Source organism: Malaclemys terrapin, chromosome 1 (genome assembly GCF_027887155.1).
Source record: "Malaclemys terrapin pileata isolate rMalTer1 chromosome 1, rMalTer1.hap1, whole genome shotgun sequence".
Lineage (NCBI taxonomy): Eukaryota > Metazoa > Chordata > Testudines > Emydidae > Malaclemys > Malaclemys terrapin.
Genome location: NC_071505.1, coordinates 272,179,801 through 272,194,837, shown reverse-complemented (window position 1 = coordinate 272,194,837; position 15,037 = coordinate 272,179,801). Strand labels below are relative to the sequence as shown.

Below are 15,037 nucleotides of genomic sequence, written 5' to 3'. Positions count from 1 at the left end.
AACACTTCAACTCGCCTATTCATGTAGTTAAGCTTTTTATTAAAGAAGTTACTTTTTTCTCAACTTCCTCCAGGCCTGAATAGTGTTACTCCAAAAATAGCCTTTTGCTCAGAGCATGTCAGGGGGTGGGAGAGTTGGAATCATGTACTTTTTTCATACAGCTCTTGTCATTTCACAGAAAGAGCAGAACCTGGCAGCACTTTCATTCCCGGTGATTGAGCATAACTCATGCTTCCCAGATTACCATATATACTTTCTGTAATGTTTCCTTTTTTCACTTGTCATTTTGATAAAGCCAGTGGACTGTTTAAATAGTTTGAGATGCCAATTAAAAATAAAAGATCTCTAACTGCAGAATGAGTGCACCTTGGGATGAATATATTCAGGGCCGGCTCCAGGCACCAGGCACCCAAGCACATGCTTGGGGCGGCACCTGGTAAGGGGCAGCGGGGGGAGCGCGGCGTTGCATTCCGTGGGGGGGGAGGTGCTCCGGCGGCACGGCGCTGGGGGGGCGGGCTCCGGTTGTGCGGGGCTCGACGAGGGGGCGGCGCGGGCGCGGCGCTGGAAGGGGGTTCCGGCGGGGGCGGGCTCCAGCGGCGCGGCGCAGCGCAGGGCTCGGCGCTCGGGGGGGGGTTTCCAGCGCGCGGCACTCGGTGGGGGTGCGGCACGAGCGCGGCGCTGGAGGGGGGTTCCGGCAGCACTTGGCAGGGGGCGGGGGCGGGCTCCGGCGGTGTGGTGCTCGGCGGCGCAGGGCTCGGCACTCGGGGGGGGGGTCCAGCGGCGCTTGGCGCGGGGGGGGGGTGGGCTCCGGCACTCGGCGGGCGGGCGGCGCTCTGGGGGGGGTTCCGGCAGCGCTCGGCTGGGAGGGGGGCGGCGCGACGCTCGGCGGGGGAGCTGGGGGGCGGCGCTTTCTTTTGCTGCTTGGGGCAGCAAAAAAGCTAGAGCCGGCCCTGAATATATCACAGACTGGGTCTACGTGCACATTACAGCTCAAGTCGGTATAAGTTATGTCGCTTGGAGTGTGAATAAGCCACCACCCTGAGTGACGTAAGTTACACCAACCTGAGCTCCAGTGTGGATAACACTGTTGCCAGGAGAGCTTCTCCCGCTGACACAGCTACCGCTGCTTGCGGGGGCTGGAATAATTAAGTTGCTTAGAGCAGACAGTTTGTTTACATTTGCAGCTCCCAGTGGCCATGGTTCGCCGTCCCGGCCAATGGGAGCAGCGGATTACCCTGATGGGCCGCAGGTTGCCCACCACTGGCTTAGAGCATCTGTACCAGCAGCATACAACGGCTCAGCTGCATTGGGAAAAGTCCTAGCCCTATTGAAATCAACAGGAGTTTTGATTTCAGAGGGGCCAGAATTCCACTGAGTTGCAATCAGAGCCAGATGTATCACTGTTTAATTTTTTTTCCTACAACAACCTCCCACCACTCATCCAGAACCATGGTCTTTTGATAAACACTGATCTACATTTTGTCATACAAAGACACTGTTCCATATATTTTCCTTGAATCTAGAAAAATTGAAATGCATCTAGCAAACCTCTTTGAAATGAGCACCAAAATATTTGCCATTTATATTTATGTATTTCTCTTCTATAAGCAAAATAGCACACAGACAACCTGACTTGGGGGCAAGAGAACTTTTTAATGAAGAGCCATTGGAACTAGTAGTATAATAAGTAGAATTCATTCTGCTGTATAATATGCATGCAGGATGCAACTTTAGCCAAAGTTCTTGCAGCCCCAACTGTTTGCATAGTGCAGTGTAATGAGGATTCAAGCGGCTCGTGCAACTGGCAAACACACATTAATCTAATTTTCCAACAAGAAAGTTCTTGAAATGTGAAAAATTCTCCAAGCAACAGGCAAACAAGATGATGGAAAATATCATGATATGTGAACCACTGGAAACACCACTGATTATATTTGTATAACTACACATTGTATATCATCTTCTTGTCAGTTTAACTCAACTTTTCTCCCACATGTCCATTGGCAGGATGCTTTGACTTGGTTTAAACTATGATGGATTTCTTCGTTTAAGATCAGATTTAAGTAATGTATCTTCACATTATTTCCTTTTATTTATTTATGTTTATCAAATATGTCTTAGGCTTCATGGCTGTCATATACATAAATTGTTTTAGACCTCACTGCAATGTGAATGAATGTAAGTGTAACAAAACTGACATATTCCAGCCAAAATATTGCTGCAGATATGATACCTAAGTTTGGAATTAAACCGGTGAATAACAAAGTATCCCTGATATACAGTTGCTGTCATCTGTCATTAAAAAATACAAATCCATGTAATATCAATGCAAAATGAAAAGTTTTGAAAGTTGTAAAATTTCATATAAGTGATTTCCATTGAGAATAGGTGCATGATCAATATTTTACAGTCTGTAAAAGAAGACAATCACAATAGCCCGAAGCTATGCTCCTTGCATCTGAAAGGGAAGCATAGCAACTACAAATAGTTACTGCTGAATTTTGTAAATTCAGATTGTATCTGGATTTGACATGCCAAAATTGTTTGTTTATTTAAGTGGTTTATCTACTAAAGTACCCTAGGCTGCTTCTCTGCACTGAACTAGCATTCTGGTGTCTCCATATAAATGGAGAAAAAATCTCAGATGGCTACTATAGGAAACAATCTGTTGGTTTTCCAATTTCTATATATATTAATGAGATGCTGGGTAAGATTCACACCTAGTCAGGATTATTGTGATTGCACCCAAACCCCTTCCAAAAAAGCTCCTTTGACTTCAGTGCGGACTTATATCAGCTGAAGAGCTGCCTCTTGTACTTCTCCCCGCCCCTAGAAAGAAAGGAAAAGAAATCTAAAATAAGAGCTGACTTACCATTTTCTTCCAAGTATGTCAGAAGGATGCAGCTGGATTCCGTCCCTTCCATGGCATAATCAAGAGCAATGTTTCCATTAACATCCTGCAGCAGCACATTGGCCCCAGCCTAAAAGCAATAATTAAGAACATTTTATATCTTTAGATCTAAAAGCTACAGGTAAAAAAAGTTTGCAAAAGTTGTGAGTACAGAAATACTAGGGCCAATTTACAGTTTCTATAGACAAATATGTAAAACTCAGGGGGCTTGGATCATTTCCAGAAGAAGTTAGGCACATTTCTTTTGTTCTGGACAGCATTTTATTTCACATTGTGGTTTCATTTGAAAATGAAGCTCCAAATGAAAAGTGTAGACAAAACAAAACAAACAAAAACCACCTCTGTCACAAGGTTTAAACAACGTAGTGCATTACCTAAAGGACTGATGTCCATATTACTACAAATCCGACTCAAAATTTGGCATAAAGACAGATTGCTTAGGAGAGGCCTAGGACTGATTATCTTGTGCGGATGTGAGGGGGAAATGATGCCAGAATTATGGAGCCACACACTTCCTAGGTGGTAAGAACCATGGGAGAATTTCATATTTTCCATGTTAAGGAGGATTAGTCACAAGTTGCAATATGGTGGCCAGTCTAATCCTATTTTTACAAGAGATTTGTGCTATTCCATAAAAAAAAAAAAAAAAGATAATTGTATCACTGAGGAAAGCTTTATTGCAGTAAAGGGTCCTGTATCTTCTTTTAGAAAACATAACTTCTATTCAGTTTAAGTATTTCTCCCTGTGGCTTTATATCAACAGCAACTGCAAAACAAGAGTAACTTCTATTACATTTAGTTACTTTTCCTTGCAGCTTTCATAGAGTTTAAGGCCAGAAGGGACCATTAGATCATGTAGTCTGACCTTCTATATAACGCAGGCCATAGAACTTGACCAAGATACCCCTATAGTTAGCTCAGTGACTTTAGTGAGACTAAAACATTTCAATCCTCAGGAAACTAAATTATTATGTGCCACAGGCAGAGAACAGGAAAGGCCAAGGTGCCACCAATCCCTGAGGCCCCTGCAATGGCAGGGAATTGATTATGTGAGATATGCCTAGATTATGCTAGCAAGCAATCCATGCCCCATACTGAAGAGGTAAGACCCCCGCAACTCACCAAAGATCACTGCCAAACTGACCTGGGGGGAAATTCCTTCCTGACTCCAAATGTGGTAATCAGTTTGACCCTGAGCAAGACATACTACCCAAGCATCTAAGAAAGAGGATTTTCTGCACCGCCTCAGAGCCCTAGTATGCCCTAACTTGATGCTCTATTTCCAGCTTCAGCCAATTCCCAATGTTTCAGGCAAAAATAAAAAATAAACAACCCAAAATACATCCGGTCAATTGTGCATTGAGGGGAAAAAATCCTTCATTATCCCTGTAGATGACCAGCTGAAGCCTGTGTGATAAGAGTGTGGCTTACTTTTACTCTTATGAAAGTGATAGCTACAAACTAAGGACAGCCTCTCTTTAAACCAGAATGGCAAAAGTGCACTACTAATGGGGGGAGGGGGTTATTATTACTAGAAGACATGACTTGTGTGCTGAGGAGCTTAAATTCTAAGGACCTGATCCAATGCCCACCAAAGTCAATGGAAAAAAAAACCACCAGTGACTTTGATAGGTATTGGGGATCAGCTTCTGGGTTAGGATGACATTAGTCTATGTGGGTGGGAATGGGAGGGAGGTTTATACAGCATGAAATGTTTTGAAAATTTTCTACACTGATTCCATTAAAATACATATTTCTATTAAAGTGTCCCAAAAGTGTGAATCAGCACTAGAGAGATGAGGAAAACACATTCTGAGGATGGATTTGAAGAAGAGGATTACTTTAAAAGATCGATTAACCTTTATTTTACTGTTGTTTCACTATTACATTTACATTGTTTCACTATTCAGAATAATTTTGTATTTAGCATATTTATATTGGCTGGATTTTTTTTTTTTTTTTGTAGAACTAATGCACACATTTTTATCTAAAGAGCTTATTTACTAAAAGCACAATTTAAACCCTAAAAGTACATATCTTTTCCTGCATGAAACTCACATCCAAACAATGTCAGGCAACATTCACAAGAAAAAGCATTTATCTATACAGTACATATTTTCTTTCCAATTGGAGCTAAGAAACCAATATTCCTTATACACATTACAAATTAGGAAATGAAGGGTATTTAAGTTAGTCTGAAGGGTATTTAAGTTCCCTTTGTAAAGTGTAATTTCATAGAGGGAAGGATATGACATGAAATTCCTCAGATCCCATAAATTTTATGGGATGCCACTGCATTAGTTCACCTCTTTAAGAAATGTTTATGATGAGCCAATCACAAACAGGAGGTCAAGCTTGGTCAAACTTGCAGCTAGACAGATCAGAGATGCTTCAGAACTTGGGTAATGAAGTAATTCTGAACAGCAGTGCACATCTTTAAAATAAGAACTTGACCCAAATGTACTTTTAAAAAAGTATTTAATTACTGAACAATGAACGTGTTTAATATAAAAATATTTATAATCTTACATTATTCCTCTGATTAGAGACACCTTTATTTTAATGTAATAGCACCTTCAGTTCTGAAGAGATAGGAAAGGGAAGGAGGTGAGGGGGTGGGGAGATCAAGAGAAGCATCAATTACTGTTACCATGGTTATTCTGATTGTTACAGACCAATAAGGAAGTAGCTGCTAAAATTAGATTTAACAGTGGAGAGTTTTGCAATATAGTTTTCAAGCTAAAGACCAGAAAAATTCTCGTTGTTGCAGTTGTTAGACAATCATTTTTTCTTTCAATAGTCATAAATAAGCGTTTTAACTTTTTGTACAAAATAAACCCACAGTGCACCTACTCTCATTCCTGATCCCAATCCTTCAACTGAATCCTCTAGCATAGACCCTTATTCCAATGCACAGCCACATTAACTAGTAGATCTGACTGAGGGGTCAACTTTACTGGGGTTCTGCCCTGGCACACAGGTCTGTGCTAGCAGACCCAATTGTAGGTTCAGGGACTTAGGTGGTAAGCTCTTTAGGACAGATATCTCATTTTCCTTCTTTTTTCTGGTATTGCCAACAAAAACGGTCACTTACCCATACAGTAACTGTTGTTCTTCAAGATATGTTGTGCACATACATATTTCCACTGCAGGTGTTTGTGTGCCCAGTGCACCCAAGTCAGACTTTAGCCTGTGCCCGTTCTCCTTGGGTTCTGAGGCAAGGGCATAAAAAGGGTGGGGCTGCTACCTTCTTTTCTGTCCCTTCACACTGCTGCACATAATGTCCAAAGTAGAGGAGAAGGTGGGAGCATCATGTGATGTATATATGTGCACAACACATCTGGAAGGACAACAGTCACTGTGCAGGTACCTTTTCCCCCCTTGGAGTGATTGTGCACATATACATTTCATTGCAGGTGACTCATCAGAAGTTTCCTTATAAGTGGAGGGACTTCAGAAATTGTAGCACCAACTTGCCAAAGTTGGCTTTGTCACAAGAAGTTTGGGGGATGAACAGAAAAAGTACATATAGATGACCACATCGCTGCCTTGTAGATATCAGCTATTGGAAAATTGCTCAGAAAGAACTGATGAAGTAGACTGAGCCCTGGTGGAGTGAGCCATTATTCTCAGTGGAGGAGAGACTTTAGCAAGATTGTAGCAGAACTTAATGCAGTCAGAAATCCAATGTGAGGTTTGTTGAGTGGGCACTGATTGCCCTTTGGCTCTCTCAGCATAGGTTATGAAAAGCCTGGGAGAAGTTCTAGTGTGCTCCCAGTAGAATACCAAAGGTCTATGAACCTCCAATGTATGAAGTGTTTCTTCAGCTTTAGGAGATTGGAGTTTAGGGAAAAACACGAGCAAATGAATAATTGATTCAGATGGAAAGCTGAAACTACCTTAGACATAAACTTAGGGTGTGGCCTAAGGGAAACCTTATCTTTATCTTTATGGAAGTCCGGGAAAGGAGGATCAGCCAGAAGAGCTTGAAGTTCAGAAACCCTCCTAGCAAAAGTGATCAGCACCAGAAAAGTCATCTTCATAAACAATAACGGTAATGAAGCTCTCTCCATAGGCAGGAGAGGAGAGTTTCCTACGAGTTGAGAGAGGATCAGACACAGGAGGGTAAATGTTGGGTAGACTTTTCAAAAATTGAGAAAATGAGAGGTTGAGAGAAAATGCAAAACCCATCTATTGGTGCATGTAGCACAGAAACAGAAGCCAGGTGAAGGCTCACAGAACTAATTGCAAATCCTGAGGATTTCAGGTGCAACAGATAGTCCAGCACATGTGACCTCTCTGTGATGAGGTGATAAATATTGAGATTGTGCCAAAATCGAAAAATCTCTTCCACTTTGCTGTGTACATGGCGCTAATGGATTTCTTTCTGTTGCTTACCAAGATGGTCTGAACCCCTCATGAGCATGATTTCTCAGAAGAATTCAACCAGAGATCATCCAAACCATGACATGGACAGATTGAAGGTAAAGGTGTAGGGACTTGCCTTGGTTCTGAGCCAGGAGATCCTCAACTAGGATAAAGTTATCATAGCGCTGATGAAGGTCTGTGACCAATACTGTCTTGGCCATGGTGGTGCTTCTGCGAAGGTTATGTGCTGTGCCAGATGTAACTGTGATTCATCCACATTTATTTTCAGACCCAGACAGGAGAACGAGCTGGAGTCAGTGTTGCCACCTCAGATGGAACTGGTGAGCGCTTAAATTTCTGAAGCCTCAAACTGGTCCTGGAGGACTTCCAGAAGATTTTCTGAGAGAAGTCTGAGACTTCAAGGTTTTATCAGAATCAGAACGTCTGGGTCGCTTTGATGAGGCAGACAGGGAAGATGAAGCAGGACATTTATCACCGGACTTGTATTTTGAAACAGAAGGAGCTGGAGGGCACTTCTAATCAATTCTGAGTCCTCTGCTTTATGGTCAGCACTCGGCTCTGATGCAGGATGCATCACCTCTTACATGAGGTGGATTTTAAGATGAAAGTTCCTCTGTTTTCTGTCCTGATGTGGAAGGAGATACAAATAGAACATTTGTCCCTCACATGATCCTCTCCCAGACAAATCAAGCTGCTCTTGTTCCTAATCATGATAGGGATAACATGTACATGGCAAATTGCTTAAAACCTGGGGATTTTTTCATTCTAAAATCCTTCATGATAACTACTAAACTATAACTAACTTACTAACTAGTTTACTACTAATTCTAACACTATACACTAAAAGTTGTAGAGATGCTGGCTACCCAAAGCAAATGTTATGGGGAGTGCCAACTCTTGCCACAGGTAGTGAGAAGGAACTGAAAAGGAGGCAGCAGCCATATCATCACCTGAGAGCATGAGGAGAGCCAGGGTGCATGTGCCACCTTGTGGTACTGCTGGCAGAAGTTTCCAAGTCAAGTGAACTGGGTGCACAAACACCTACAAGGGAATGTATATGTGTACAGTCACACAAAGGAGAACCAAGAGTTCAAACTATCACAAATGAGGCCCCAGAAAGTCATGAGACTGGCTTAGAAATCATAAGATTGTTTTTTAAGTTGGGCCAAATAAGCCTTTAGATGTTTGAGCCATTAGGAATTATATTATCAATATTTTCTCTGGAACAATGAGGACTAGAAATGTACATTGTTTTAAAATGAAAGCCAATATTCTTGTGTATTCACTTGACTCCAAGAGAATTACAATTATAGCACCCAAGAAGAGCTACAGCCCTATGAGAAGCACCATCTGCCCAGGCAGATGCCTTTGTAGGTTTAAGTGTGTACCTGTAATCAGGCAATAACATTTGATAAACTTGGTTGCTTCTGGAGATGGCTGTTTTGTTTCTATGTTTAGCTGTGCATTTAAATAACTACAAGGACTTGAGATATGCACCTGTTTTTCAATGTCTTATAAATTTAAATAAACATAAATCCCTAGGCTAGTTGATCAATTTTGTTTCAATAGTGCCTTTTCAGCTGTCTGTAAGGAATAACAGTTGAAACTAAGGCATACTGGGATATGACTATTCACTTTTTTTGAAAGTAGTAATTTTCTTCTCAACTTCTCTCCTCCCCTCCACTCCCTTACATGATTTTCTGGCGGGTAAGCCCTTCATGACAGCTGTCTGAAAACAGCATCTCTTTCATCAAGGAACTAAAATTAATCAATATTATATATTCCAGATCAGGTTCATCTCATCAGCTAAGTCCTACAGTTGATGACTGAAGAGGCTTTATCAGCCTTTATTTAGTACTTGCCTTTATAATTTGAACCTCCAAACTATCCTACTGCAAAGCATATCCATCTTACCATGCACATATGAGGTAATGAAAATGGGTAGCATTTTATAATCTTTGTTCCCAAATATCCATTACATTTAGATTTAGTGAGACAGCTATTACATTCCATAGGAAAGAATAGAGGATTTGCTGGATGAATCTGACCATTGATCAAATCAAGCACTCCCCCAGCAGTGGCTACAATTAGATTGCTCCAAAGGAAAATAAGTTTTAATGCACCCTTCAAGGCAATCAAGAGGTTATTGGAGAACAGAAAAATTGGAAAACAAAAGACCTGACAACTGAGACCTCATCTCTGACTCCTTTGCTTCTCCACATAAGAGCTGCTACATGGTTGTTACTGTAGCTTTAGAGATGTTAACACCTCATTACATCAGCAGGGGGAGATAGATGATCACCAAGAAGTCCTGCATGTCTCTGGAGGTCATGGAGCTCATTTTCATGAGCTATCTGGACACTCCAAGTCCAATCCATAGCTTCAGACCAGGCCTGTCCTTCTTTAGTATTGATCATCCCATTGCAGAGCTGGTTTTATAAAGTGATGTTAAGAAAAGACATAGGAATAAGGAGGACTGCTGTAAGACTGTATTAACCCTACATCCATACTGATGGGAAATTTATATGGCAGAAGTTGTAGGAGACAAGGCTTCCTCATTTCCTCAGTTGTAGTACCTTTGATTTGGCAACTACCTGATAATTATACATCCCTTATGACCATGTTGAGTCGAGACACCCCAAGGGGAGAACAGAGGATATGAACCCCAAAGAGTAAGCAAATGATCAACTGGTCATATACAATGTTACTGTGTATAACAAAAAATATTGACTAAGGTTTTCTATGAAAGCTTGTAATGTTCTGAACTTGATGAGTTATGAGCTATGTATATATAGTTATGAGCTATCATTATGAGCTATGTATACAGACTGTGTTTATGAATCTATACTCATCTTTATAGAATACTGTGCTCATGACCTGTACTACAATTTTAAATGTACCTCACAACAGAGAGGGGAGTGTGACCTGACAGCAAGTGTAAAAAATCGGGATGGGGTGGGGGTATAGGCACCTATATAAGACAAACCCCCAAATATCGGGACTGTCCCTGTAAAATTGGGACATCTGGTCACCCTGAGGGAGGGGCACCTCTCAAGCCAAATGTTTACATATCAAACGATGGTACAACCCAGGAAAAGGCAAATGATGGAACATTACAGTTATTAGGGAGACACTGAGACAGCCCCACTACCAAGTTGAGAGTGAATTTCCTGCAGCATGTATCACCACAGAGAGAAAGAAAAAAAATCCCTGAAAACCCTGTTAAAAAGGAAGAGGTTTGAAGTGAAAGGTATCCAGAACTGAGGGTAACACTCTCAAAGGCGGGGTGTTGTCTGTGAACTCTGGATCTCCCCTAGATCTAAGGGGCACACTGGGAAACTATTCAAAGGCAATATGTAACTGATACTAGAAGAGGGAATTTGTCTAATATAGAAATATAAATTCGGAAGTTGAGTCTTTATGGTTATTTTCTATGTTACTTGTATGTGTTTGCCTTTCCTTACTATTTCATCTTTGAATCTGTGATTTTTCTATTAAATAAAACGTTGATTTTTTTACCCCGAGCAGGTCACTGGTGTGAACACTGTATGGAGTGTATGTGCCAAAGTTAACTGATAACTGGGGGGCTGGTTTCCCTCCTTCAGAGGTGATGAACCAGAGGGGAAAAGTCCAACTATCTGGTAATTAAGAACTTGAGAAGGATGGTTTGGGGGAGACTTGGAATTGGAAGGACTCTTGGGGTCACTCTGCAAGTAGTAACTTGGCTAGTGGAAGTCAGAGTGATACTTTTACGCTTGTGGACAGGTTACTGCTGTCAAGGTTCTGAGCTATAGCTGCACAGCATTAAGACACCCCAGGTTACAGGGCAGCTGTTAACAGAACTTCTTACTGGTCTGGATGATCCCCAACATGTCACACAATGCAAGCCTGGATCAGGGTTTCCCCTATCCTTTCTGTTACTCCAGTTACGCACCCATATCCAGATGTAATGGTCTTAAATCATCATTATTAGTTATATTCAAGCATAATTCAACTGAGTTCAGGTTGCTAAATGTTGCTTTGAAGGCTAAGGAGAATTGTTCTGCAAAGGCTAAAGAAAATAGTCAAAATGCTTTTTAATTACAAAAGCCATCCATGTTGGTATGAATATGTTATTTCTGTGTGTTCTTCTAGCTCAAAAACAGCTTGTTACAACCATTCCTAACAACCAATATAGTTAGATCCCTTTGAAAACTCATGGCTACTCTAAAATAACCTGTGGCCAGTAAGGGGTAATAAACAGGATACCAAACGCACTGTGCTCCAGCCCAGAGCCTCATCTGCCACTTGCTCAGCCCCTACCTCTGGCTTTCCCCACCCCGAAACACCCAGGAGCATTGACACAGCCACTGTAGAGCTGAAGAACAGGGGGAGTGCCCTTTTACAGGGAGTATTTCATAGAGCCTGTTTCTGACTTTCTTTTCAGGCACCTTTATAACACCAGAGAGACAAAAAGGGGCCTTAACATCAGTTAAAGAGTATTGAAATCTAGCTAACAAAAGGGCAGTATTTTTTTTTATTATTATTATTTATTTAAAATACTTTTTTAAATGTTGGACATAGCAGTATATGATTTATACAGCCTGCTTAGCCTGAGTGGCTCTTTGTAAAATCTGTATGGCTAAGCTGATGCTTTATTAAATTTAGGAAGAGTATGGATAAGCCAAGGAGAAATTAAAACCTCCCTCCAAATGCTGAAAGCCTAAAGAATCTGTGGAGTTCCAAAATTCTGCAGGATATATAGAGGTTGGGGACCCCGTAGAGTCTGCAAGCAGTCCTAAGAGAAGAACTCTTAGAGCAGCCAAGCATGCAGATAAGGAATAAGATGACCTTTTATATTGTCTGATTATTTTCTTAACAAAGAAAACCAAACTCTATGAAATGGGGAGTTTGGACTTTTTAGTGTGTGCACTGTATCGTAGATCAGGTTAGGAAAGGCATTAAGGTCAGAGTTTCAAAGGTTTTTAGGCACCAAGAGATACAAACAGATGTCTAGTGGGATTTTCAAAAACATCTAACATGCTTTGGCACTTTGAAGTTCCCACTAAGTATCTATCTGCATCTTTTGGTTCCCAAATACCTTTGTATGCATGAAGTAGGCATTGTATCTGATAATCTGCCTATTAACATACACTGGCATATAGGACCTAAAGGGTAAAACCATTAACTGCTGTACTTTGGCATCTCAGTGGTGGCCAAAGTGGCTGAAATATATCAACTATGCTTCATACAAACATCTCCCGTTCAAATAAACAGGGCATAAAAATAACAAACACATTTGTAAGTATTGTTCAGAGCTACATTTTCACTTGATTGACGTTGCGCAGTTGCATGCATTAATACTTACTTGCAAAAACAAGACAAAAGTTCCAATTACATCTTTATGAACATGCTACAGTAATTGCCCCAAACACTAGTGTATTGTCACTGCAAGACCCAGCATTTTGCACTAGTACTATAAATAGTAGTCTACTTTTTAAATACTGGAATTTACTGTACAATATATAGATTTCTGGGACAGGGTATATATGTTTTTCTTTCATAAAAATATTTCACAGTTAAAATAAAGACAGCAGCTGGGCAAATACCTGATTTTGCAGTTGGGCCAGCAAACCAAAAATTCAGAGAAAATACTTTGTTAGTAACATTTTCAGAACTTGTCAGCAAATCAGAAGAGGCCGAGAGAGACAAAGACAAAGAGCATTCTTTTAAAACCTTTAACCTAATATCTAAGGCACTTTCATGGCATGTTTGAATCCCCACTTGGGAGCAGAGACTTGAATTCAGATCGCAACCCTGCCAAGTGAGTGTCTTAACCACTAGGTTATAGGCTACTGTACTTTCAATCTCTCCTACTGAAGCCGTTCCACTTTGTATCAATTCTTAAATAATCATTGGGTTAAAAAGAGAATGACTGTATAAATGCCCTGGTGATAAAGGCACTCACCTGGGAGGGAGAAGATATGGATTCAGATCCCACCTCTGATGAAACACACTGCCAACACAGGAAGTAAAGTGTGCACATGCTCAAGCGATGTAATAACTGCAGCAGCTGCACGCCAATGTAATTTAGGTTGACATAATTTTGTAGTGTAGACATCGCCACAGGCACAGAGAAGATCTGAATCCCCATCTCCTGCCTCCAAGGTGAATGCCAGTTCTAACTGTGGATGTGTTATGATGGACCCTGACAAATAAAGTAGTACTGCTGACCATCTGTCTAGCAACAACAAAAGAAGAGTTTCACCCATGATTTTTCCACCCCTCGTTGCTTTATACTTGGGATTTTAGGTACATCATTTGGACAAAAATAAACAAAGATTTCAGAAAAGACAAATTTAATCCTAGTGTAACAACATTGACATTACTAGAGTTTCACAAAGCATCAATATAGCCAAAAACATCTATGTCAGGCTACAGCCCTGTTGTCTAGCAACTGCATGTAGCATTCTGACTCCTCTTCCTACATAGTTCCCTGACCGCCCTCCAAGTGCCTGACTGGGTGTTCACTTTCAAGCCATGCTTTGTACTCCACCCTATCCACCTGTAGGAGAGCTAAGTAGGTCGCTTAGTCCCTACTCTCTGATACTCAGATTGAGCCTCTGCAATCTGTCTCAGGACATAAATTTTTAGCTTGCTGCTCAATTGTTCTCTATATGATTTACTTTAGATATTTGAATTCTTTGAGTAATTCATTCCTATGGATACATGTTATTTAACACTTGTCTTTATATGTATGTAATCAGGAGTAAAACACTGTTCTCTGTTACTCATGATCGCCATCACTGGCTTCATGCGGTTGTATAGATGCAGCCAAGGATAAAATTTAGCCTGACGTATATAAATGACTATGAAATTAGGATGGACAGAGGAAAATGGACTTTTGCCCCATTAATGCAGCTCAGTCTGAAGTAAAAAATCTCTCTGCTCTGCATTCCCCTCCCAAGGTATCATTTGCTATTATTATTACTTTTGGGGTGCTCCAGAATATGCTAGGCATTGTGCTAAATGAAGAGAAAAAAATATTTGGCTTAATGATATGGACAAATGCAGAAGAGACTGAGGAAAAACTCCATTTGTTCTCTTCTAACCTAAAGTATATTTACATTGAACTCAGGTTTCCAAAATGTAAAGGGCAGCATTTATTCAGTAGCACTGTTCACTCTTTTCAATTTTTGAAAAAAATGCATCATCATTTTACAAAATGTTTCTTTACATAAGCTATTACAACTACATGTTACTAGACAAAAATATATAAATGTATTTACACTTTGGCCTCCTGTTCACCTGTATTTTTAGTATCATTCATTACAAAGTGTTTGTGTCTGTGTGGATGTAGACGCATGCACACACACATATAGTAAAATGAGCAGAAGGTCCCTAACCGTCTAACACAGTGATATTCTGAGCTCAGTAGTTCAGGAGCCAAATTAGCGATTAACATTACCCGAAAGAGTCACAGTCTGTGAATTCATGGTTTCATTTAACATTTATATGTATATACTGTATAATTCTCACAGCAAAATGACTGACCAAGTATTATTATTTTATCAACTACAACTGGTTAATAATATAGTAAAAGCATCCTGATTGGCTAATAACTAAGATTGGTTAATAATTAGCTCACACAGTGTTTTAATATCATGTGCTGCAAAGAGACGCAGGAGACACATTAAAGAGCCACTTGTGGCTTGCGAGCCTCAGTCTGAGTACAACTCATCTAACATATTAGATTTT

The 15,037-nt window shown here is 40.7% G+C and overlaps 1 protein-coding gene across 3 annotated transcripts in view; it reads right to left on the bottom strand.

Moving 5' to 3' along the window:
* MYO16 (myosin XVI) overlaps window positions 1-15,037 on the bottom strand; it is a 588,255-nt gene that overhangs the window by 359,355 nt on the left and 213,863 nt on the right. For all 3 annotated transcript variants that reach the window (XM_054013071.1, XM_054013089.1, XM_054013080.1), the window contains one exon: window positions 2,873-2,981. In XM_054013071.1, coding sequence (XP_053869046.1) covers window positions 2,873-2,981 — 109 coding nt within the window. The remainder of the gene's footprint in view (window positions 1-2,872; window positions 2,982-15,037) is intronic.